The 22,610-nt window shown below is 42.2% G+C and overlaps 1 protein-coding gene across 3 annotated transcripts in view; it reads right to left on the bottom strand.

Annotated features, from left to right (window-relative positions):
* Window positions 1-15,913: 15,913 nt before the first annotated feature.
* The window catches only part of C5H4orf19 (chromosome 5 C4orf19 homolog), an 82,163-nt gene continuing 75,466 nt past the window's right edge, over window positions 15,914-22,610 (bottom strand). For all 3 annotated transcript variants that reach the window (XM_053251215.1, XM_053251216.1, XM_053251214.1), the window contains one exon: window positions 15,914-21,982. In XM_053251215.1, coding sequence (XP_053107190.1) covers window positions 21,028-21,982 — 955 coding nt within the window. In that variant the 3' untranslated portion in view covers window positions 15,914-21,027. The remainder of the gene's footprint in view (window positions 21,983-22,610) is intronic.

Consider the following 22,610-nt stretch of genomic DNA (forward strand, 5'->3'; position numbering starts at 1 on the left):
AGGTTTCAGCAGCCCCATAAGTGCACTTGGAGGGCGCTGGGGTGGCCCAGAGTGAGTGGTGGTGTAGTGAACAGAGGGTGCCAGCCACCCCCATGGGTTTCTAGCCCATGGGGTTCAGGGTTCTGTTGTTTCTGAGGTGTTCTGAGAGTAGAGTCTCTGGTAGCAAATGAGATTTTCAATACAAACCATGAATCCACTCTCATTTGCTACCATAGAATTTACACTCAGACCACGTCAGAAACAACAGAACCCTGAACCCCATGGGCTAGAAACCCATGGGGGTGGCTGGCACCCTCTGTTCACTACACCACCACTCACTCTGGGCCACCCCAGCGCCCTCCAAGTGCACTTATGGGGCTGCTGAAACCTCCATTATACCTTATAGGGAAAAACCTTAAAGATGAGTAAACTTCAACTGTTCACCAAAAACCAGCCCTTTGCCCAATCCCTCTGCAATTTGGGTGGTAGCCTCCACCCATTAGGCACTACCACCTCACCACACTCTTCCACCCAAGATCCCACTTTATGCCCCAAATCTGCCTCAGACACTAAACCTTGAACAATTCACCAAAAATCAGCCCTTTGTCCAATTCCTCTGCAATTTAGGTGGTAGCCTCCACCCATTAGGCACTTAACTTAAACTGAGTAGTACCTCACTGCCTTGTGGGTGGGAGTGGGGTGTAGTTGGCACATGGCAGTTGACAATTGGCACTGTCTAAAAGACAGTCAAAATGAATAGAAGAAATGAAGGTGTGTAATGAATCCTCATAGGGATTCATTGAGTGAAAGTTATTATACACCAAATAATCCGAACACTTGAAAAATAGTGACCACACATTTTGCTCCATAACTCCACTTCTATAAGGGCTAGAGCTTAGGTTTTTTTAAAAATGAAAGCTGTGAATCTGGGGAAACTAATAGGACAGATCTGAAACCCGAATCGGTTCGGTTCAGCCACGATTCGGACCCGAATTGAATTTGGGGTGATTCGGATGGATCAGATTCGGATCCAAATCGAATCAGGGCTGTTTCGATTCAGTTACAAATCGAAACACAGAAAATCCGAATTGCACACCCCTACTATTCGTGACACAAAGTTGACATTACTCAGTAAAAATTGGCTCTAGAGCTGATCTCATTTAAAAATAAAATAAATTGATGGGTTTCGATTTGTATGCAATTTGCGGTCGGTAAATATATTCAGTAATCCAAAAACCTTTGGTTGGAGATGAGAGTTAAGATGCTTTCAACTTGTACTCATGCCCTAACTTGCAAGTTAAGGTGTCCATCTTACTTGTAGTGTATAAGCTGTGAAGACTTTTAGTCTCATATATTCTGCTGGCTTTAGAAATGAGGCTCCATGCACCCACACTTTGCCCTGGTCTTTTAACTAGAGATTGGAGTAGGGAGGGATGTATCCAGGCAGAAGTTTAACAAGCAAACTTCCCCAATCAAGCTTGAAAAACTTAAAGCATCGTAGTTCTTGCCACTTTTTTTAATTTAATGTTTTTTTTTGACATTTTGTATTTTACAACATCTTTCCCTGCCCCCACCCCACCCCTGAGCCCAACCTTCCCTTCCCCTTTCTGCACTGGTTGGAGTGAGATGAGAAAAGAAAGGAGAGCTAGAAAGAGGGAGAAGGAAAGCAGAAGGGGAGGAAAGACGAGAAGGGATACTCACCATTGCACTAGTAGGTGTGGGTAGATCAGAGGGGTTTCTATTCTAAGAATAGTTCAAGGAAGTTGTCCCAGATTTCTGACTATTTATCTGATTTATTTACTTTTCTGAGGGCCCATTTTTCATGTGCTGCTAGCTCAAGCAAGTCCTGCACCCAATCCTCACTCCTAGGGGGATTGGGAGATTTCCACTGCCTCAATATTAACCTCTTGGCTACCAGTAAGCTCCTCTGTAGCCATTGTTTAGAACTAGATTTTAGTCCCCAGTTGGATGGGATATACCCTAACACTACATGCAGATCCTTCAGTGCAATAGATGAATCCATCACTAAGTTAATTTACATAGTAACCTCTCCCCAGAAGCCTTGTACTATGGGACAGCCCCAGACCATATGTGTTAAATTGGCATGAGGATTACTGCATCTCCAGCAGTTACTATCTGAGGCCACTTCATCTTCCCTCCTAAGCCAGTTTGCCTCCTCACTTCAGTCTAAGTTTGCATGCTCTCACAAAGCCCCTTGCCGCCACCTCAGTGGTGGGAGAAATGAGAAGCATATTAAAAAATGGAGGAGGGAAGGAACATTTGTTTAAACTATACAAGTGCCAGAGTATTCATACTCTACTTATCAGGCAGCTATGTTCAGAGCTAGGCAGTCACACTCCAGAACTTGCCTCAGCGGGCAAAATAGATGCTCAGTGCCCATAGTTGATTTAGTGCTGTTATGGAGACTTCAGAGGCAAATAACTCGGACAATACTGGATTGATCTCGTTTTCAAAACTATTTTAAAAAACATTTAAAGGGACTTTTAAAAAAAACCAAGCTATGTTATCTGGCCAAACAAATCATACCAAAACAGTCACTTTTCTAGAGTTAAGGGTCCACTTTTAAACTGTTGCATCTCAGCCATTTATATTGGATCTTTACAAGATTTGGGTGTCTTGTCACTTAGTTGATGATTGCAAACAAGCAGATTTGACACAGCTTGAATCTTATGATCAATAGTATATTCAGGACTTCTAATAGTAGAATGTTGAAATGACTCCTTATCTTAACTATGTTGTGCCAGTATAATAAAAGCCCCTTAGATCACGAACTCTAGTATTAGTGTAAATAAGATCATCCCATCATTGTAAAACTGAGTGTTCCAGCTTAGAAGCTGTTGTTCATAGTGTATTTCTGTGTTTGAAACTTTGATTTGCTAGCCATCATACATATAGAAATGTTTACAGATGAGATCTGATTTGGTGTAGCAAGATAGAAATGTGCCTTGTGTAAAAGTGCAGGAGAGAATACAGGTAGCCTTCTTTATGCACAGTCCTGGCACATGTGGGCAATATAGATCTGACTTCGTTATCTGTAGGGGTTTTTTTTCCAAGCAAAATTTGCTATCCTTGGTTCCGGGTGGCCAAAATGTTAATGACTTCCTATGTCTTTTCTGGCCACCATTTGCAGCATGGAGCTATTTTGTGGCTCTTAACCCCCCCCCCCAAAAAAACACCTTTCCAAGAATTTCTGAAAAAATTCTCAAATTTGCAGGTTTTGTGGGGAGGCTTTCTGGAGAGTTGGAGGCCTAGAGAGCAAGGTACTAAGCTTTATTCCCTTTATCTCTGCTTTTTTTGGACCTTTTTTTAGGCTCAAGGAACTTAACTCCCCAATTCCCATCCAGGTCTCATTATCCACAGTTGTAGGCTGGAATGGAACCTCCACGAATAATGAGGGACACCTTTATTTTAACTAAACCATATTTTGAGAATGCTTCACCTGGTCTAAATTTAAAAAGTCCATATCCATATGTGGATGGAATTATATTGCATTATATATTCCTTGCCACACAGCCAACTAGGGCTGAGGGAGCACATTTCCAAACCTTTTAATTCCCTGGAAAAACACTTCCCTCTCCAATGATTTTTCAGGGGAGAGCCTGCAAAGAGTGGTAAAAATATTTGCCTGTTCAGGGTGAGGAAGTATTGTCATTGCTCTGAACTGGCTTTCTGATGTCACTTCTAGCTATGTTGCCCAGACTGGTTGGGATTATGTGGTTGGCATGGGGAATAATCTGTTAAAACTGTGCCAAATGTGCTTAGTGAACGGTCCTTAAACAGGGTTGAAAGAGGTGAAGAACAGTTTTGCGGGGTAGACATCATCCCCCCCAGCCATATAGAATTTTTTTAATGCTACATATTGCACGTGTACAAATGCCAGAGGGATTCAATGGTGCCAGTCTATACAGGGGGGTGGAAAAGCTTCCATGCATGTGCAAAAGGATGCAGGGCTTAAGGGTGTGCGTGGACCAATTTTCTTGGTTCAGTCTGAATTTGAACCATTGGTCTGCGAACCGGTTCCGCCAAACTGTCCGGTCTGTTCAGTTGACCCAGTTCAGCAGTTCGAGGGGCTATGCTTGTAAAAGGGAATCCAGTGAGGATCCCGTTACAAGGAAAGGGGATTCCTGTCTTTAAAAGGCAGCTGGGGCAAGGGGAACCCAGTTTCCCCTTTACAAGCATAGCCCCTCGAACTGGTCCACCATGGACTGGGCACAGTTCCTCATGTGCAGAGGCCATTGTGTTAGCACCGTGCTTGCACAGAGATCAAGCAAATGGCCTCCACATCTGCAGAGGCCAGGGCAGTTCAGAAACCATGCTGCCACTGTGTGGGTGGGCTGTTGGGGGGACTGGCAAGCACACTACAACTACTTCTTAAAAGTGCCCTCTCTCCCGTCCCCACCGCCCTTTAGAAGCCTTTTAAAGCCATGATTCCCCATTGCTTACCGGTCTTTACCAGTTTCCCCTTTACAAGCATAGCTCCCTGAACTGGTCTGCCATGGACTGGGCTTGGACTGGACCACCTCAACATCTAAACGGCCAGGTTCGTGGCGGACTAGTTTGTGATTGAATGGTTCATGCACACCCCTAGAAGGGATGGGGCACTTCATCCAACACCTGGTTTGTGACTACTGCTTTAGAGTCAGTTGCATGTTGAGGGACTGATTCCAGGGACACCTTGCTCTGCTTCAAATTTATGCTCAGCTGTGTTGGAGCAGACTGTTCTGGGGGATAGTACGCCTTGCGTACACAAGGGTATGTATAACCTATTCTGTTTGTGTAAATCTTTTGTATTCTGGCAGAGGTGTGTGTGTGTGTGTGTGTGTGTGTATACACATTTGAATATGAATGAGAGTGTATTTTGTAATACAGGAAAATGTATCATTTTATGATTATGTGATATGTAGATTGCCACAGTAAAAGTAAAGTTCATCTATGTGTGTATTAAGTATACTTTAACAGTATGGTTTGTATACAAATTTTGTACTATTTGAAAAAAATAAAATAAAACCCTTTGTTTAAGCTTTCTCATATTGCTTTCTTTCAAGCCAGATGTCTCAGTTCTTTACTCTAAGATGTTAGATGTTAGATGCGCCACCATGAGCCCCTGTCACCCTGTAATCAGAAGGTTACAAGTTCGATCCTGACCAGGGGCTCAAGGTTGACTCAGCCTTCCATCCTTTGGAGGTTGGTAAAATGAGTACCCAGAATGTTGGGGGCAATATGCTAAATCATTGTAAACCGCTTAGAGAGCTCCGGCTATAAAGCGGTATATAAATGTAAGTGCTATTGCTAAAGTTGGTCTAAAATGAATTTGTCTTTAATGGGAAGAATTTCAGTGGTGAAAATGAATGTCTTGCCTAAAATGTTGTTTCTCTTTCAGACTATTCCCATAATTAACACTTTAACTTGTTTTAAGCAATGGCAGAAGGACATAACTAAGTTTATTTGGCAGGGGAAAAGACCAAGAATTAATTTTAAGAATCTAACAGATGCAATGGAAAGAGGTGGTCTTACCTTGCCAGACTTAAGGTTATATTTTGATGCTGTTTGTTTGACATGGTTAAAAGAATGGATAACGTTAAGAAACCCTAGAATTCTTGATTTGGAAGGATTTGACAGAAGGTTTGGATGGCATGCGTATTTGTGGTATGAAAAAAGTAAAATACATAAAGATTTTTTGAACCACTATGTGAGAAGGAGTTTAATTAGAGGGTGTGGTTAAAATACAAAAATTGGTTTGAACCTAAAACTCCGTCATGGGTATCTCCGATTGAAGCCTTATCACGTAAAGAAGTAAATATGCAAATGTGTTGGGGTACCTATAGGGATTTGTTACATTTTCAGGAAAAGGATTGTAAGTTAAAAAGCTTAACTGAAATACAAGATTTGGTTAGAGATTGGTTTCAGTATCATCAGTTAAATGAGATGTATAAGAAAGACCTTAAAGTCAGATTTGAGGACCAGACTTCAAATTTTGAGAAGGAATTATGTCAAAATGATGAAAAATTAGTTTCTAAAATGTATAAACTGTTGCTTTTGGAGGAGACAAGAGAGGAAGTGATTAAAACGACTATGATAAAGTGGGCTCAAGATGTGGGGCGTAATATAGAAATGGCAGCCTGGGAAAAGTTATGGAAAAATGATTTAAAATTTACTGCATGTTATGCTATAAAAGAAAACTATTATAAAATGATGTATAGATGGTATCTGACACCAAAAAAAATGGCATTAATGTATAAAAATGTTTCAAACAAATGCTGGAAGTGTGGACATTTTGAAGGGACATTCTTTCATATGTGGTGGACCTGTGGGAAGGCTAAAGCCTATTGGGATATGATATATAATGAATTAAAGAAAATATTTAAAATGACATTTCCTAATAAGCCAGAATCCTTCCTGCTGGGAGTAACACAAGGTGCAATCTCTACAACTAATTTAACATTTTTAATGTATGCCTCTACGGCGGCTAGAATTATATATGCACAGAAATGGAAGACCAGTGAACTGCCTTCAAAAGAAGACTGGCTGATAAAAATTTTGGAATATGCGGAGGTGGCAAAACTTACAGCACTATTAAGAGATCAAAACTTGGAATGTTTTAAAGAAGATTGGAAACCATTTTTGTTGTATCTAAAGAATTATTTTCCTACTATGGACTTGACAGCAGGGTTTGAAATTTAGTAAAAATCGCAGGTTGGTTAGATTAATTATGTTTGTAAGGGTTTGAATTTACGTTTTGAATTATTATTACAGCAAGGGTAAATTTTATAGTTGATGATTCACGAAGAAATATGAGCGGGAAGTCCACCTTTTTTGTGTGTATTTGTAATGAATGATAATATTACGGTTGTTAAAATTAATAAAAATTGAATTTGAAAAAAAAATTTACATACCGCCTTTCATTAAGAACAATCCCAAGGCGGTTCAAGGTTTCTGAAATGAACCCATGTAGAAATCATTCATGGAAATGTGTACACTTGTACAATGCCACAAAAGGGCTTGTGAGTGACTGGAGATGTGTTCATTTCATGTATTGAACATAATGTGGAAATAACTACATATGTACTGATCTGTGCACGCATAGATGCCATAAATAGCACATGCATTCATATAATGTGTGAATAGGGAATCCAGTGTTCAGCCAAAGCATTCTAAATTCTAAACACTTTAGAAAGTGGTTAGTCCAACTCATTCTATAAATGTGTTCCTCTTCAGCCATTTGAAAAGTGGCTCCACATAGAAACAGATCACAATTGTGAACATTGCCCAGGGAGGTTTTGCACCCTTTAACAGTGTACCGGGTGGCTTGCTTAGGAGTTCATGGCAAACTCTGACCTTTCTGAGGCCTGTCAAACCTGGGGACATGCTCTGCTTCTTGTGTACAGTATCCTTGCTCATGGAATGCTGCCTTGTAGCCTGTATCATTAGTGTGGCACATTCCAGATTAGCAGTTCTTGGTTAGGTAAAAAGCCCACAGAGGGATACATTAGTGAGATCTTTATTGGAAGTTCTCAAACTAGTCTGTGGACAGCTGTGAGTTTCATCTAGCTGGCCTGCCCGGCTGGCTGGGCCTGAAGTAAAATATATTGCTCATTGTTCACGAAGCAGCAGCCTGACTTCTCAGCATCTCCTTCATGTGCTGCTATGAAGTAATGGAATGGGGGAGAAGAAATAGCTGGCTAGAATGAGTGCAAAATTTGCATTTCTCATGAACGCAAGGATAGACACACTGCTTTTTTTAATAGACTGGGAGAGGGAAGCCAGATGCTGCTGCAGTTGGAGCAAAAATGCTCCACGCCTTCCTTCACCACAATGACAAATATTTATACACACCGCTCTTCACTACTTCTAGAACAGGGACAGGGCCGCGTTCCTGGGTTATTGCATGGCCAAGAAATGCTGAGCACCTTGCCAAAGCTGGAACAAGAGCCAAAGAGTGTGTCCATTCCATTCTGTTTCTGCGGAAACATTTTAGGAGAGCAGGCAGAATTGGGGAAAACAAGGAAGTGGCATGTTCAGGGCCTTGGGCCCCAATAGGATAGATGTGGCTCTAGGCTTACAAAAGGAAACTATTTCGGGAGGAGCAGCTGTGCCTATCATCCTTACAGGCCTGTAGTCATAATGGCTGACCCATCGCAGCTATAGACCTCCCAAGGCCCCCAGGCTTCCCTTGCCCCTTACATGTGGGGTAAATGAAGAAGGCAGCTAGGGTTTTCATCTCAATTTTGTCATTTTCCCCCTTGTACTCTTAACGTCTAAGCTACTCCCAAGCCCTCCCATGATCCCCAGACTCTGACCCTAACCACCCTGCTGGCCCCCACTTTCCCCAGGATAGGTAGTAAGGGCACCCTCGATCAGGTTTGGCATTTTCTCCACAATAATGAGGATACATAATTGAGTACCAATGGTCTATAGAATTACAAATGAAATGAAGCAAAGAGATTTTTCTCATAATATTAGAACTTAGTTGTTCAATGAAAGTGATTGAAACAAAACAGGTCCACAGTTCAACAGCTGGTAATGTCTACTTGCTTAATTGGCTTTCAGAGAGAATTAGCTTCACAGAAGAGAGGTTTATCAATGGCTTTTGATAGCTAAATGAAACCTTGGTGATGAGAGACACAGTACACATTTGTCCACCAGCTGTTGCAGTCAAATTAACAAAAGGATGTCCTTTACCACAATAACCTGCTTCAGAGCCAAGGACAGCAAACCATAGTTACGTGGTATGCCCTTAAAGAGTGTGTGAAACGAGATTGTGTGTTCATGACAAAGCTCATATGTTTCAGAGCTGATCATGAATTTTAGTTGGGTAGCTTCTAATTCCAGCTCTGCTGCCTAAACTACTAATGTGATTCCTTGAAACTTTGGGGAGTGGGTGTGGGAAGTTGCTCGTCTGCTCTTCAAATTAGGCATGACCTGATTTGAGAGTGCACATGCACCAGTCTGTGTACACTTAACAGTCTGTGGTTCACATCGTCTTAAAGTGCTAGAGGCTCTCGGAACTTAATAGGAGCCCTTACACAACTCCCCCTGTGTGAGCACAGCTGGGCCAGAGCTTTTATACTCTAGAGTGCCCCTTGTACTCCCGAAGGGCTCTGCAAGATCAGAAGCATGTTGCTGACCCACTCAAGACTCATGCACAACTGCACAGGTACAGGGGAGCTGCGTGAGGGTTCTTGTTGTGCTTCTGCAGTTCCTAGAAGTGCGAGCGCCTTATTAGTGAATCAGCCAGTACGTAATGGTTGAATGTGGAATAGATTTGAAGTACTAATAATAGAGAAAGCACTGGAGGAAAATTTCAGTTCTATGTGACTGTAAGAAGTTAAAAATATAGTGATCCCAGGGTCAAGAGAATCCCACAGGACTGGAATGATCCTCTGAAGCTTTCTCTGTGATCCATTTCTAAAGTCCAATCTCTGTTGCATGCAGACTACCTAGTTTTGGCTTGTATAACCTTTCCTCTCTCTGAGTAGGTCATGCCAACTGTACAGCCTGCTTTAGCCAAAAGAGCAAGTTTAAAAGCAAACCCGAACTGAATTCCAAGCACAGCACAGTTGGTACTTGTTTACCACTGAATAAACATATTTCTGATGTTATAAAGTTTTATGTCTGGCTGATGGATCTTTTGCATTCTAATTAAACTGGAAGTTTTAAATGTTCAGGTAATCAGCTTTGGTACTGTTTTTGTTTCTTATTTTGGTAAACACCCAAATTTTTAAATATCCCCTTCATTGTTACATGTTTAGAAATTAGGTGATTGTTCTTTATTTTATTTATTTATTATTTTTAATTATTAAAATATTTTATTTTATTTTATTATTTATTAATAAAAGCATGGTGTAGTGCAGGGATCCTCAACGTTGGGCCCCCAGATGTTCTTGGACCAACTCCCATAATCCCCAGGCCCAGTGGCCTTTGGCTGGGGATTAAGGGAGTTGAAGTCCAAGAACATCTGGGGGCCCAACGTTGAGGATCCCTGGTAGTGGTTAGAGTGCTGGACTAGAACTGGGGAGACCCGAGTTCAAATCCCCACTCAGCCATGATACTTGCTGGGTGACTCTGGGCCAGTCACTTCGCTCTCAGCCTAACCTACTTCACAGGGTTGTTGTGAAAGAGAAACTCAAGTATGTAGCACACCGCTCTGGGCTCCTTGGAGGAAGAGCGGGATATAAATGTAAAAATATTAACAACAATAATTTTGGTAAACACCCAAACTTTTTTATATCCCCTTGGTTGTTGCATGTTTAGAAATTAGGTGACTCCTTAAGAATACATTAAACTGAAATGAAAATATCCATTGCAATTGTTTTCATAACTTCAAAAGTGACTCAGACATGACTGCTTTGCTATTTCAGTTGCTCTGAAGCCCAAATGTACCCAACAATACACAGGTATTGTTTTAACAAACTATTTTACTACATTAATCTTCACACACTCTTGCTCCAGCCAAACTTGAAATGTGAAAGTGACTGCCGTAGCAATTCAGGCCTGCAGATGGCTCTCCTACACATCAGGAAGAAGCATCGTAGGAAAATGGTTTTTGTTACTGTTCTGTGGTGCATATACAATACCAACATTGTTGTAGGATCAAACCTGAAATTAGGAATTTCTGAATACTGTTTTAGGAAACGAGGTAAGAATAATAATCTTGTGTTTCCCCCACTTTATTCTCATGCATTTGTCTCATGTTTTTTTAAATAAATAAAACTATTTTAGACTGAAGGGAAAGTACAGTGTTCAGAGCAAGGAAAACTACATTGATGAGACTTGCTACAGGGTCAAATATATCTTTATTGACATAGAACTGCATACTAAGAGTGTCATAAGCACCACTGAAACCATGAGGTAAGCTAGTCACAATTCATCTAAGTCCCAGTAATTTCAGTGGGACATATGATTCCTAACTTGATTAGGATACATTCCATAGCATTAATGTACATGAGCTATCTGGGTTCAAATCCTTCTCCAGTCATAAAACTTACCAAGAGTGTCTTTAGGCCAGGCACATATCCTCTTTCCTCAACAGGACATGAAAATGGGAAATCATGTATGCCTCCCTAAGCATCTTGGAGAAAAGATGGGATGAAAATGTAAGTAGTTAATGAAATAAGCAGAAAGGTAAGTCCCTGTTCTAGGTAGCTTCAAGTCTAATTTCTGGCATGGGGAAAGGAGGGGAGGAAAGATAGAGGCAAGAGCGATGTGGAAGAACAGGTGTTAATGCAGTCAAACACTCTTTGGCTTAGTTTCTGCTGGGCTGGTGATTATGTGGTTAAGCCAAAGATGGATTCCTCCCAAGATAACACACCTGTGGGCAGCACTATATATATTTTTTCTTTTAGGATGGTATGGAGAATATTTGGCCCATGGCTAATACTGCCAAAAGTGACTTGCTAGCAAGTTCTGTTTCCTCAATTATAACTGCACCTCATTGTCTGTAGGTTGAGATATGTGGGGCAGAGTAGGGGTGGGGTTGGGTTCTGGGTTCAAATCCTTCTCCAGTCATAAAGGCTCAAAGTTGGTCATGGATCTCGACTCTGACAACATCATTCTTTTTGATGAAATGCAACTCCTGTGTTTTTCAATCTATCCAATGGTGGAAGGTGTCTGAGTGTTCTAGAGCAGGAATTTGCTTATTGCCTGCCTGACTTCCATCGACTGACTGACTTCCATAGGCATTTTATATAAACTAAAACAATGGAAACGAGGGGGAAAAGGGCCTGGTACTCTCACTCACACACAAAACTAAAAGCCTGACAAAATAAAGAAGTTTTCAAAAGTTTCTTAAAGGACAAAAGGGAGATCGTATTATGAATCTTAGGAGGCAGGGTGTTCCATAAGGAAGGGGCTGCAACAGAGGAGGCCCTTCTACAAGCCCAGGCCCCACGTACCTTCTCTGGGCCTGGAACTCTGAGAAGGCCCGCCTGAGGCGACTTCACAGGGTGGGTCGAAATTGGGCGGGAGAGGCGGTCCTGAAGGTACACAGGCACAAAACCCTGAAGGGTTTTATAGGTGATAACCAGCACTTTGAATTGGACCCCGAAGCGAACTTTGTTGCGGTCGCAATGCAGTGACCACAACAAAGGTGAAACATGGTCATATTTTCTGCTGCCCATAAGCAGCCGGAACGCAGCATTTTGGGTTAGATGAAGCATCCGAGTTGTCTTCAAAGGCAACCCTAGGTAGAGCTCATTGCAATAGTCCAACCGAGAGGTGACTGCATGAGTCATGGTTGCCAGGGCCTGCCGGTTGAGGTAAGGCTGCAGTTGGCACACCAGAAGAAGCTGGGCAAAGGCTCTCCTGGCCATGGCTGCCACCTGCTGTTCCAGCAGGAGCTGTGAGTGCAGGATAACCCCCAAATCGCTATCCTGCTCTTTCAAGGGGAGCTCGACCTCATCAAGGGAGACACTCAAAACTGGAACCTGGCCAGATTGAGAACTAAACAAAAGCAACTCTTGACTTGGAGGAATTAAGCCTGAGCTTGTTTTGGCCCATCCAAACCCTGACAGCTTCAAGACACTGGGTCAATGGTGATACTTTGGTCATATGGGTGACTTTTTGGTCATATGAATGGGTAACACTTCGGTCATATGATCTGTCAAGGCTTGTCTCTCTAAACACTCATCCTGTGTTCTCTCATAAAAGAAAAGAAACTCTGAAGAGCCACAAGAATGATGTCTATTTTTGTTTACGTTAACTTTTTTCTAGTTGGAAGTAATTGCTTTCAAAATCTTGTCAAATTCTCATGTGCCATTCTTACACTAACTGGGTTAACATCACAATAGATCTTGGCCTGGAACTCTGTAACAATGTTTTGTGTTAAGTTTGCACCATTTTTGATCAAAGGTTGCCTTCTTCTACCAACAGTGGTTTTATACAGGGCTTTGTAAAAAGTGTAAAAATCTAACTCTAAAAGTGGGGAAGTTAACATTTAAAGATGCTGACAAGTTAAATTCCCCACCTGACAATGCTGCCTCAAAGTGGCTGGAAGGGCACAGACCTTCAATCTCCCCAAATTAAGCTTCTTCGTATATTTTACCTTGTCTATCTAGATTGAGCCTTGTCTCTCTGCCGTGCAGTGTGGAAATGGTGGTGTGATCTACCTAAGGTAAGACTGATCTTCAGCTGGCAAGCTCCAATCTAGGGTTTACAAAATACAACCTTGGCCATTGTTCATTAGTTGAGATACATAAACTTTAGACTAAGATGGTATGGCGTGCACTCTATATAGGAACAATAGACAAGGAGTCTAATAGAGAAACTTGTTAATATGGTAAAGAATAAAATTAACACAAATCCACTTGTCTTTGCAGCTGAGCTGCAAGGCCTAGATCCAAATATTAGTTGAGGTACTTAAGTGTGAATCAATCCCATTTGTTTTCTCTTAGAGATTTGTGAAGATGTTATTTATCCTTATCTTCTATTTATTAGTTTGCTAAATCTGGTGTGTTGATGGTAGTGAGTATTTCTTCCAATCATCTCCTTCTGCTTAAAGCTAGGAAATGAGCCCCTTTTTGTGGGCTCCACTATAATCGGAGACAAGATTGACTACTGGCAGTGGTAGCCCCTTGTGTTTTGGACCTTCCTGTGTCAGAGTAGATCTGATTCATGTTTATCAGTTGTTTTAGGATGGCCAAAATGCTTCAGACAGGCTGCCAGACACCTCCTGGGAAAATTGCAGGAGTGGTTTGACTCTGATAACATTCTGTCGGTTGAACAGGCGGGCTTCTGTGAGGAGTGTTCCACCATCCAGCAAAAGTTTATTTTACAGCATCTAGTTGAAAAACATTCCTTTAGGCCCAAGTTTCCACTGTTTGCTGCATTCATAGATTTTAAAGCAGCCTTTGATTCCATCTCAAGGGATAGATTATGGGCTAAATTAAAGCAGTCAACTATTGAGTCGTGTTTATTGCTTCTAATATATAATCTCCACATTAATACCCACCTTAGAGTTAACTGCAGTGCGAAAGGACATCTTTCTGCAGAAATACCTATGTATAGAGGAGTGAGGCAAGGGTGTATTTTAGCCCCATTTCTATTTAATTTTTATATTAACTCTTTAGTCTCCCACCAGAACGGTCCGGCCCTCCACCCTCCTACATTGGCGAGTAGACATGTCCCGATACTACTTTACGCAGATGACATAGTGCTACTCTCACAAACTAAAATAGGGCTAAGGCGTGCCCTAACATCTCTGAGTTCTTACTGTGCTAAGGAGGCCTTAGAGATAAATTATTCCAAAACAAAGGTCCTGGTGTTTGCAAAGCGCCCAAAGAACTTTAGATGGTCTATAAATGGGCAAAGAATCAAACAGGTGAAGGTGTTTAAAAATCTTGAGGTGGCCTTCCACTCTAGTGGGGGTTGTAAAGCCCACCTTAATATTGTTTCTCATAGTGCGCAACAGTCGGCGAATGCCATTAAGTCTTTTCATTTCTCAAGGGGTGCCCTTTTTGTCCCAGTGGCTATCTTTATAGCTAAGGTATACCCTCAGAATCTTGATGGTGCACAGCTTGGCCCTTATGGCAACTTTACTCCTTTGGGAGTAATCCAGGCGAAGTTTCTAAGGGCTATTCTCCAAGTTCCCTGTGGTATTACTAATGCTGCTTTCCGAAGAGAGGCTGGGGTCACCATGTTAAAGCTGAAAATTTGGTTGTGTATAATCAAATTTTGGTTGAACCTGGCATTTTTTCCTACTGGCCTTGCCCCTCTAGTATTAGCTGATAGTAACATAGGAAGCTGCCATATACTGAGTCAGACCATAGGTCCATCTCGATCAGTATTATCTACACAGACTGGCAGCAGCTTCTCCAAGGTTGCAGGCAGGAATCTCTCTCAGCCCTATCTTGGAGATGCCAGGGAAGGAACTTGGAGCCTAGATGTTCTTCCCAGAGCGGCTCCATCCCCTAAGGGGAAGAATATCTTACAGCACTCACACTTCTAGTCTCCCTTTCGTATGCAACCAGGGCAGATCCTGCTTAGCTTAAGGGGACAAGTCATGCTTGCTACCACAAGACCAGCTCTCTTCCCATAGCTTTACATCCAAATGAAAAACAGCATTAAAAATGAAGTTGCATCATCTTGGTACATCCCAGGAAGAACTAATAGGGCGGGGATTCGATCAGGCTATTTAGTTTATCAAAGAACGAGCTCTAGATATAGAGCTGCAAGAGGAATCTGCACACTTGACAAGAGGGCTATATATAGGCCCTCAAGGTTTTAATCTTAAACCCGCTGATTAGCTAGATAAAATTTTAATATCTAAATTTAGGAGAGCATTGACTCTTGCCCACCTCCATGTACTTCCTTCCGTGGTCTTGGAGGGAAAATGCAAGCGAGTACCTTATGCTGCGCACCTTTGCCCCTGTGGTGCCGGTGAAATAGAGTCTACTGCCTATGTAATTCTTTATTGTGAATTTTATAGGGATAGTCGTTCTAAGTTTATTTTACCTTTGTTAAAGAATTGTCCTAGCCACACTGATCATTTCTACTTGGAGTATCTGCTGTCCAATTTTAAACCTGGGATGTCTGTTAATGTGGCCAAATTTTGTTTTACTGTATGTAAGCTTCGTAAAGTCTGTATTACTCAATCAAATATTTTGTAAAATGTAAAGATTAAGCTGGTCTACGACCGTAATAAACTTTATCTATCTTCAGACAGGCTTTTGGCCTTGAAGTAACTGGAAGCTTCTCTTTTAAATATTTCTTATGCTGATTTTTGGCATTGTGCTACTGCCCGCCCCCCCCCCCCCCAGCGATGATTTCTATGTGCACACTTTGAGTATCAGCACAGTGGCTCATGTTAACTATGTACATTCTTTGTCTGAACAATTGGGTGCACAGCCTTGATGGGACACAAAACACAGATGTCCATTAGTCACATTTTCTGCATTCTAAAGACAGAGCTATGAAAGCATTTCAGTGTTTGAAAGGTTTATTGGCAACAGTTACGTCATTTTTGGAAAGTTTTAAATATAAAAGCCAACTGATAGAATTTCTTCACATTTAAAACAATTTATTAACAAGTTACAATAGATTCTTATCAGATATTCTCAATATAAAATCAAAGGGGAATGGTTGGTTGTAACTTAAGCTTGAGTCTAACATCAGGTAGCAAGTAGCTTTCATTTCTCACATTTCTAGAGGCATCTAACCACAGAGTAAACAAAGTGAAGTTAAAGTAGTTTGATGTCCAAGGGAATACCTGGCAATAGCCAGAAAAGAAATATTTTTCAATAGGATACACTATATTTTTCTCAAATGCCATGAATAGATTAAACTTGGGACAAAATAATGATGACTCCAGTACAGGAGCGGGACTTCCATGAGGTGAGGCGAGGCAGTTACCTCAGGTGAATGATTTTTTGGGCCAAGTTGGCAAGGTACCCTCCTGCCCCCACTTCTTAAAGAGGGGAAGGAGGGTGTGCACATTTGGTCCCTTACCTCAGGTGCACAGAGCTCTTGAGCCACCAGGGTTACATAGCAGAAACTGCCATAGAGAAAGCCATTGAATGCAGAGGCGTATCTAGGGGAAATAGTGCCTAGGGCAAGCACTGAAATTGTGCCCCCTGTCCAAACATCTGACACCCATCTTTCAGATAACTTTACTATAATATCAGCTGAAAAATATAAGTCAAGCTCATTAATCTTTTAAAATTTCAAAAACTATTTAGCAGTGGACGTAGCCAGACCAAAAAATGCTGGAAAATGACAAATTTCAGTATGCTGGGGCTCATGAAATACTCAAATACTATGTGGAGGTGTACTTGGAAAACTAAACAGAAGTGCCTATCTAATTCTCTACTGTGCATTGTAGCATCACTATTACATAAGTTTTAAAAATAAATGGAGAATTTGGCTTTTCCCAGATACTCTGAAAATTATTAAAGGATATGCAGAGTAAACTGTGTCACTGCTTGGAATATATTCTAGTATTTCAGAGAGACAGTTAAAATGAGAGAAAGAGAGCAAGAAACTCCCAGTGGGCCTTAATACTAAGGATTTCACACTGATTCAAAGACAAACTCACCATTAATAGCCATATTATTAAGACACCACATTTAACTCACTTATAATAAGAAGCAAAGTAAGAGCAAATGAATACAATCCTAGCTCATAAGCTTCAGCTCAGTATTCACAAGCCCTGATTCTCTGTACATAGTGCCAAACTGAATATGTGTACAGCGACTTATATTATATTAAATTAATTTTTTTTACCTGTAGCCCCTTCGGGGCGCTTCCTATAGGCCGTGGGAGGGGGGGCATCTGCAAAAATTACCCCTCCCACCGCTGGCCTCTAGGGCCTCGCAGGGACCATTTGAGCATGTGCTGTGGCCATTTTTAAAAATAATTGTGTTTTTTTAATGGCTGCTGAAAACAAAATGGCCACCGCACATGCTCAAATGGCAAGGTCTGGCATGGCCTAGGGCCTCACAGAGGCCATTTGAGCATGTGCAGTGGTCATTTTGTTTTTGGTGGCCATTTTTTTTTTTTAATTAATTTTAAGAATTTGTGCCCCCCTTCAAGTGGCGCCCAGGGCACGTGCCCTGCCTGCCCCACCCTAGATACGCCCCTGATTGAATGTCTTTCAACACATCAACCATTCTGGTGTTAAATTAGATTTGCTTTGGCCTTATTCAAGTTGCTGATCTCTTATGTAGCCACACAATACTAAGTACAGCCCTGCAATCAATGTCCATATGCACTTTCATTGTACTGCTTGAGGGCTGCTTCCATACAAACACTCCACATCCCTTCTAGGTCTCAAAACACCATTGAAGGGGAAGGATTGGATTTAGCTCTAACTTCAGCTTCCTATGCACTAAGCTATTGCTGCCTTCAAGAAACATAGGACTGTCTTGAAGGTTGGAACACTTTAAACTATTTAAAGGCAGACCTTTGAGAATTAGGAGTTAATATGGGAATGCTCACTCAATATGTTCCCCCTCTCAAAGTTATGTGTCTTAGCCATTCAGGGTGGGATAGCATTGCAAAGATTCCGGGGGTTAAAAATCCAAGGATGTAGGAGTTAAATGTTATTGTATTTGTTTTAAAAAGCCCTAGCATATACAGGTTTCTAGCAACTGTTCCTCAGGAAACAACAGGCACTTAAATTCTGTGAGGCACTTTCAGATGTGCTCCTTGGAGTGCCACCCCTTTTGTGGTTTTCTGCTATTTGTCTATTTATCAATCAAATTTGTATACCACCCCAAACGTTCATCTCTGTAAGTTGCAAACTCTGAGTTGCAAGCAGAATTGTATAGCTACTTACGCACTAGGAAAGATGCATGCTTTGGGGACACAGGATACTGATCCTCCCCCTTCGGCTCCTCTTTCTGATGTACCTGGGGATGTGCCTCTCATAACAAGACAGAACAGTCGCACTGAAAGGAGTCCATATGCAGTGGCGCACTTAGGACTGGACTTCGGGGATCAAGTCCAGTCCTCAGTGTCTGGAGGGGGCCTTCAAATGTCCTGGGGGGGCCCTCTCTCTACCACACTGCTCTCTTTCCTGTGCGGCCAGGGTGGGAGGGAGCTGAGTGGGCCTCCTCCACAGCGGCAGCAGCTAAGCCCTTAGCTGGGCTGGTAAGTCTCTTTGGGCCTGCTGGAGGCACAAGTGAGCGGCTCCTGCGTGCCTGTGCAGTGTGGGTTTGGGGCGTCACAGGCCTGTGATGACACAGCTTGCGACCCCCAAAACTCACACTGCAGGGTGCTCAGACCTCCAGCAGACCCGAAGAGACTCACCAGCCCAGACAAGGGCTTAGCTGCTGCCGCTGGCAGCACAGAGGAGGCCCATTTGGCTCCCACCCACCCCAGCCACACACATGGCAGCACAGGAAAGAGGGGAGCGGGGTGGGCATGGGGGTGGGGGGTGGGGGCTGCAGGGAGGAAGGGGGCCTCATGGGGGGGGCTCAGTATAGCATGGGTGGGCCTCATCGGGGGGGAAGGAGGGCCTCGCCTGGGTGGGTGGGGTATTGGGCCTCTAAAGCCCTTTAAGTCTGGGCTTCCAAAATGCCTAGGTGTGCCACTGTCCACATGTCCCAGTAATACTGTTCTCAAAAAATGTCTCTGCTCAATCAGCATGTGACAAGCTGTGCAGGGAACACACAGGTTGCCCACAGCTGGGTGATGTCATGTGAAAAGAGATTCGCTGTCAAGAGTGAGAGAACAAGGTGTAATAATGAGCACTAAACAGCCCACTTAGACTTACCCTTGCTTTGTTTGCTAACATCAGCACTGTTGTGTGTGTGAATGAGCAAGCAAACAGTAGAGATGAAGCTTTCGGATGGCTCCACACGCAAAGCTTTTGGATGAAGTCTTTTTACACACTTAGTTGTGAGTAGGCTGAGTGATAAATCGAGTGCTATACATGCATGTGCCAACTGGCCTTGTGTTGAAACCACTTGTCAATGTGTGTGATTTGATTCTCATGTTATCTCTATCTTTGTACTCATTTTACACTCTTAAGACTTCAATGTGATCATGCTCTGGTTCCATCCCACAGCAGAATTCTCTTGCACTTAGAGGAACTGAAGCCAAATCACAGTTGTTTCTGGAACATCAGTGCTGAAAATTAACACTTGCTGTAATTAGCCCCAAGGAACTTCAAGCACCTAGCTAAGTGGCACAATGGCACTTGTCACTGCACATACAGCAACACAGTTAGGATGAGAAGCACCATTAGGCATTAGCAGAAAGGAGTACTTAAGGGGAATCTCTGCAAAACAAAATATGCCTGAAATGATGCGATGGTACCAACTGGGAAAATAAGTCAGATTTGTTCAGGGGTGAGCAGTAGTGGTTTAGTAATTTTTTTTTAAAAAAAAGGTTTTTCTTAAAACTTAAGCAGTTGCTGAACTAAATATCTTCCATATTTTTAGGTAACTACTTGCAGAGGTAGCCATGTTAATCTGTAGCAGCAAGAACAAGAAGGTCTTGTGGCACCTTAAAGACTAACCAATTTATTGTTAAAGAGCATAACATGAAAACAATAAACTGGTTAGTCTTTAAAGGTGCCCCAAGACACATGGTCATCCTTGATTTTTAGGTCAGAAGCTAGCAATTTCAATGTCGCAGAAGTTTTCCCCAAAACACTAAGCATAGGGAAATATTTGTGTGTTAACTATGCTGTTAGGCATCATTGTTTCTGCAGCTGCCTTCACTTTCCTCAATTAATAATGGCTGATCAACTCAGTGGAGTTCAAACAGTGAACAGGAAGGATGACCTCGGAACACAATGGATTAAATCAGATTTAGCTATGTGGTGATGCCACTGATGGCGATCTAAATGAATAAGCAAACATTTTTGGCTGGAGGGATGAAATGGCAGGCTTTTTTTTTTTTTTTTTTGGTACTGCTAAAAATGCCTGCCCGCCCCCTCCCAAGTAGCTTTAGCTGAGCTCTGTTGAAACTGTTTTGCTTTAAGACAAATGGAACTCCCTAGAGCATATAAACCCTGGAGGATCATATGAAAGAAATGCTGTAGCAGCCCTGGGAGTGCAGCAGGAAAAAGATCCAACATACTGGCTTATTTGAAGAAAGTGAGGTTACTCCTTAGCTACTGGCCTAAAGGGACACTTAGTGCTTTAATGAACCAAGGTTGTCTTTTTTCTCCAAATGGAAGAGAACTTGACTAAAAGTCACGATGCTTGCTAGAGTTCATTCTCAGTAAGGTACATATACCGTAACTGCAGTATATATGAATTCATTGCAGTTGGAGCTATCACCTTGGCAAATAGAGGGAGTTCACCTTGGCTTGCAGGAGTTGATGCCTCTCACTGTTGAGGGATGGATCATAAGCATAAGATTGGGTGGTGTTAGTGGTGGCATATTCCTGGAGAAAGTACAGCATTGGGTGTGGCAGTGGTTGCCCCTGTTCATTAGCTCACTTTCTTAGATTATTCCCACCCACAAGGTATAGTTGTCTTGGGTAAAGTCCTACAATGGCAACCTCCAAAGACAGGCCCCCAACGTGTGCAGCATTTCAGCTTGGTTCCTGGAGAGAGAGAAAACACTTAGCAGTATCTTTATCTAATACTCCTCTTCCTCATCGGAATCTTCTCCTGCTGTAGCAGCCTCTAGTGCTGCAAGAGCCTCTGCTACATCTGCATCCTCCTCTTCATCTAGTTCTCCATTGATCTCTTCATGGCAAACATATCGAATTTCTTGTACGGCTTCTGTCTTGGGCCGTGGAGCTGGGTTAGCATCAGCATTTTTGTCCTTCAAATTCACATTTAAAGTGTCCCTACTACAGGCTTTCCCTGCCGCAGCACAGCTTCTAGACTCGCATAATGGCAGGTCCCCATGTTTATTTACAGTTGTGCATTCAGTGCTTTGGTCTGTATGTGTGTGATTATTTGGCAGAGGTTCACTTCCAACAGCTCTCTCTGTCACAGGATGGCTGGCATGTTGAGCGTCATCCAGGCCAGGCAAATGGACACCATTATCTTGGGCCTCCAGTATGGCACTTTGAGCAGCGGAAATATTGACTCCTATGCGCTGGGACTCCTCATAGTGAACATTTTCCGTTGCCTCTGAAGATAGCTTGGGGCAATATTCAGCATCTAGGGACTTGTCATTGTCACACTCCTTTGGCTGAGGGAGCCCTTGGGCTGAAGAACTGGGTAACTGACCAGAACAGACGTGTGTGCTGACCTCTTTACTTTGGTTTGGATTGGGACTGAGATTAATTCCAGAATAGGAATGGAGGCCATTGATATTGAAGTTGTATTTTTCAACACAGTTCCCAAGCCCTTCTTTGTGAAGAGCAGTACTCCTGTGGTTCCCAATGGCATCCTTCGTGTTGTTCAGTTTGTGCCTGTTTGCTGCTAGTTGTGAGTCAGTGTTTTGCAGTTCATTTTTATGTACCTGAATTTCATTGTTGTGTTTGCCTTTGAATTTGCCTCCATCTTGCTCATCTGACTTATAGTTGTTTATTTCATTGACGTACCCAGATGTCTGTACTTCTTGGGGATCAAAGATGTAGCTGGAGAAAGTTTGACAGTACCAGTTAGTTTTGTTTTCATCCTAGAAAGAAACTAGTATCATTTTTCAAACCTGCAATCTTTTTGCAAGCTTCAGAAACATCAGCAGTATGTATAGGTGGACCTTGTTATCCAGCACAGTCCCGGCACTCACAGTTTTTTGTATCTGTGGTTGGGTCATAGGGGCCCAGTTTCTTTATTTGTGGGGTTAAAATAGGGTTATTTTTGCCTGCCCGTAGTTCTTGAATGGCCGGAAATGACTTCTGATGTCATTGCCTGCCACCATTTTGTAGTGTAGAGCCATTTTGTGGCTCTTTTCTTCAAAAACAAAACAAAAAAACCCAAAAAAGAAAAATAGGAGGATTTGGAAGTTCTTGCTGGAGAGCAAGGCACTGTGCTTATTTTGGCTCTCTACTACTTTTTCTTGTGATTTTCAGCACACTTCAGTGTGCCTAGGAACCTAACCCCTCAATCCCCATAGGGTTAAAGTCTCTTTATTTGCAGTTTCATTACCTGCGGGAACAGAACCCTACAAATAAAAAGAGTCTTCCGTATTATCTAAATCTGCAGTATTTTTGTAAAAGTAGGAAAACAGAGTGCAACTAAGCTTAAAAAAAATAACCTTAGATA

This window comes from Hemicordylus capensis, chromosome 5, assembly GCF_027244095.1.
Source record: "Hemicordylus capensis ecotype Gifberg chromosome 5, rHemCap1.1.pri, whole genome shotgun sequence".
Lineage (NCBI taxonomy): Eukaryota > Metazoa > Chordata > Lepidosauria > Squamata > Cordylidae > Hemicordylus > Hemicordylus capensis.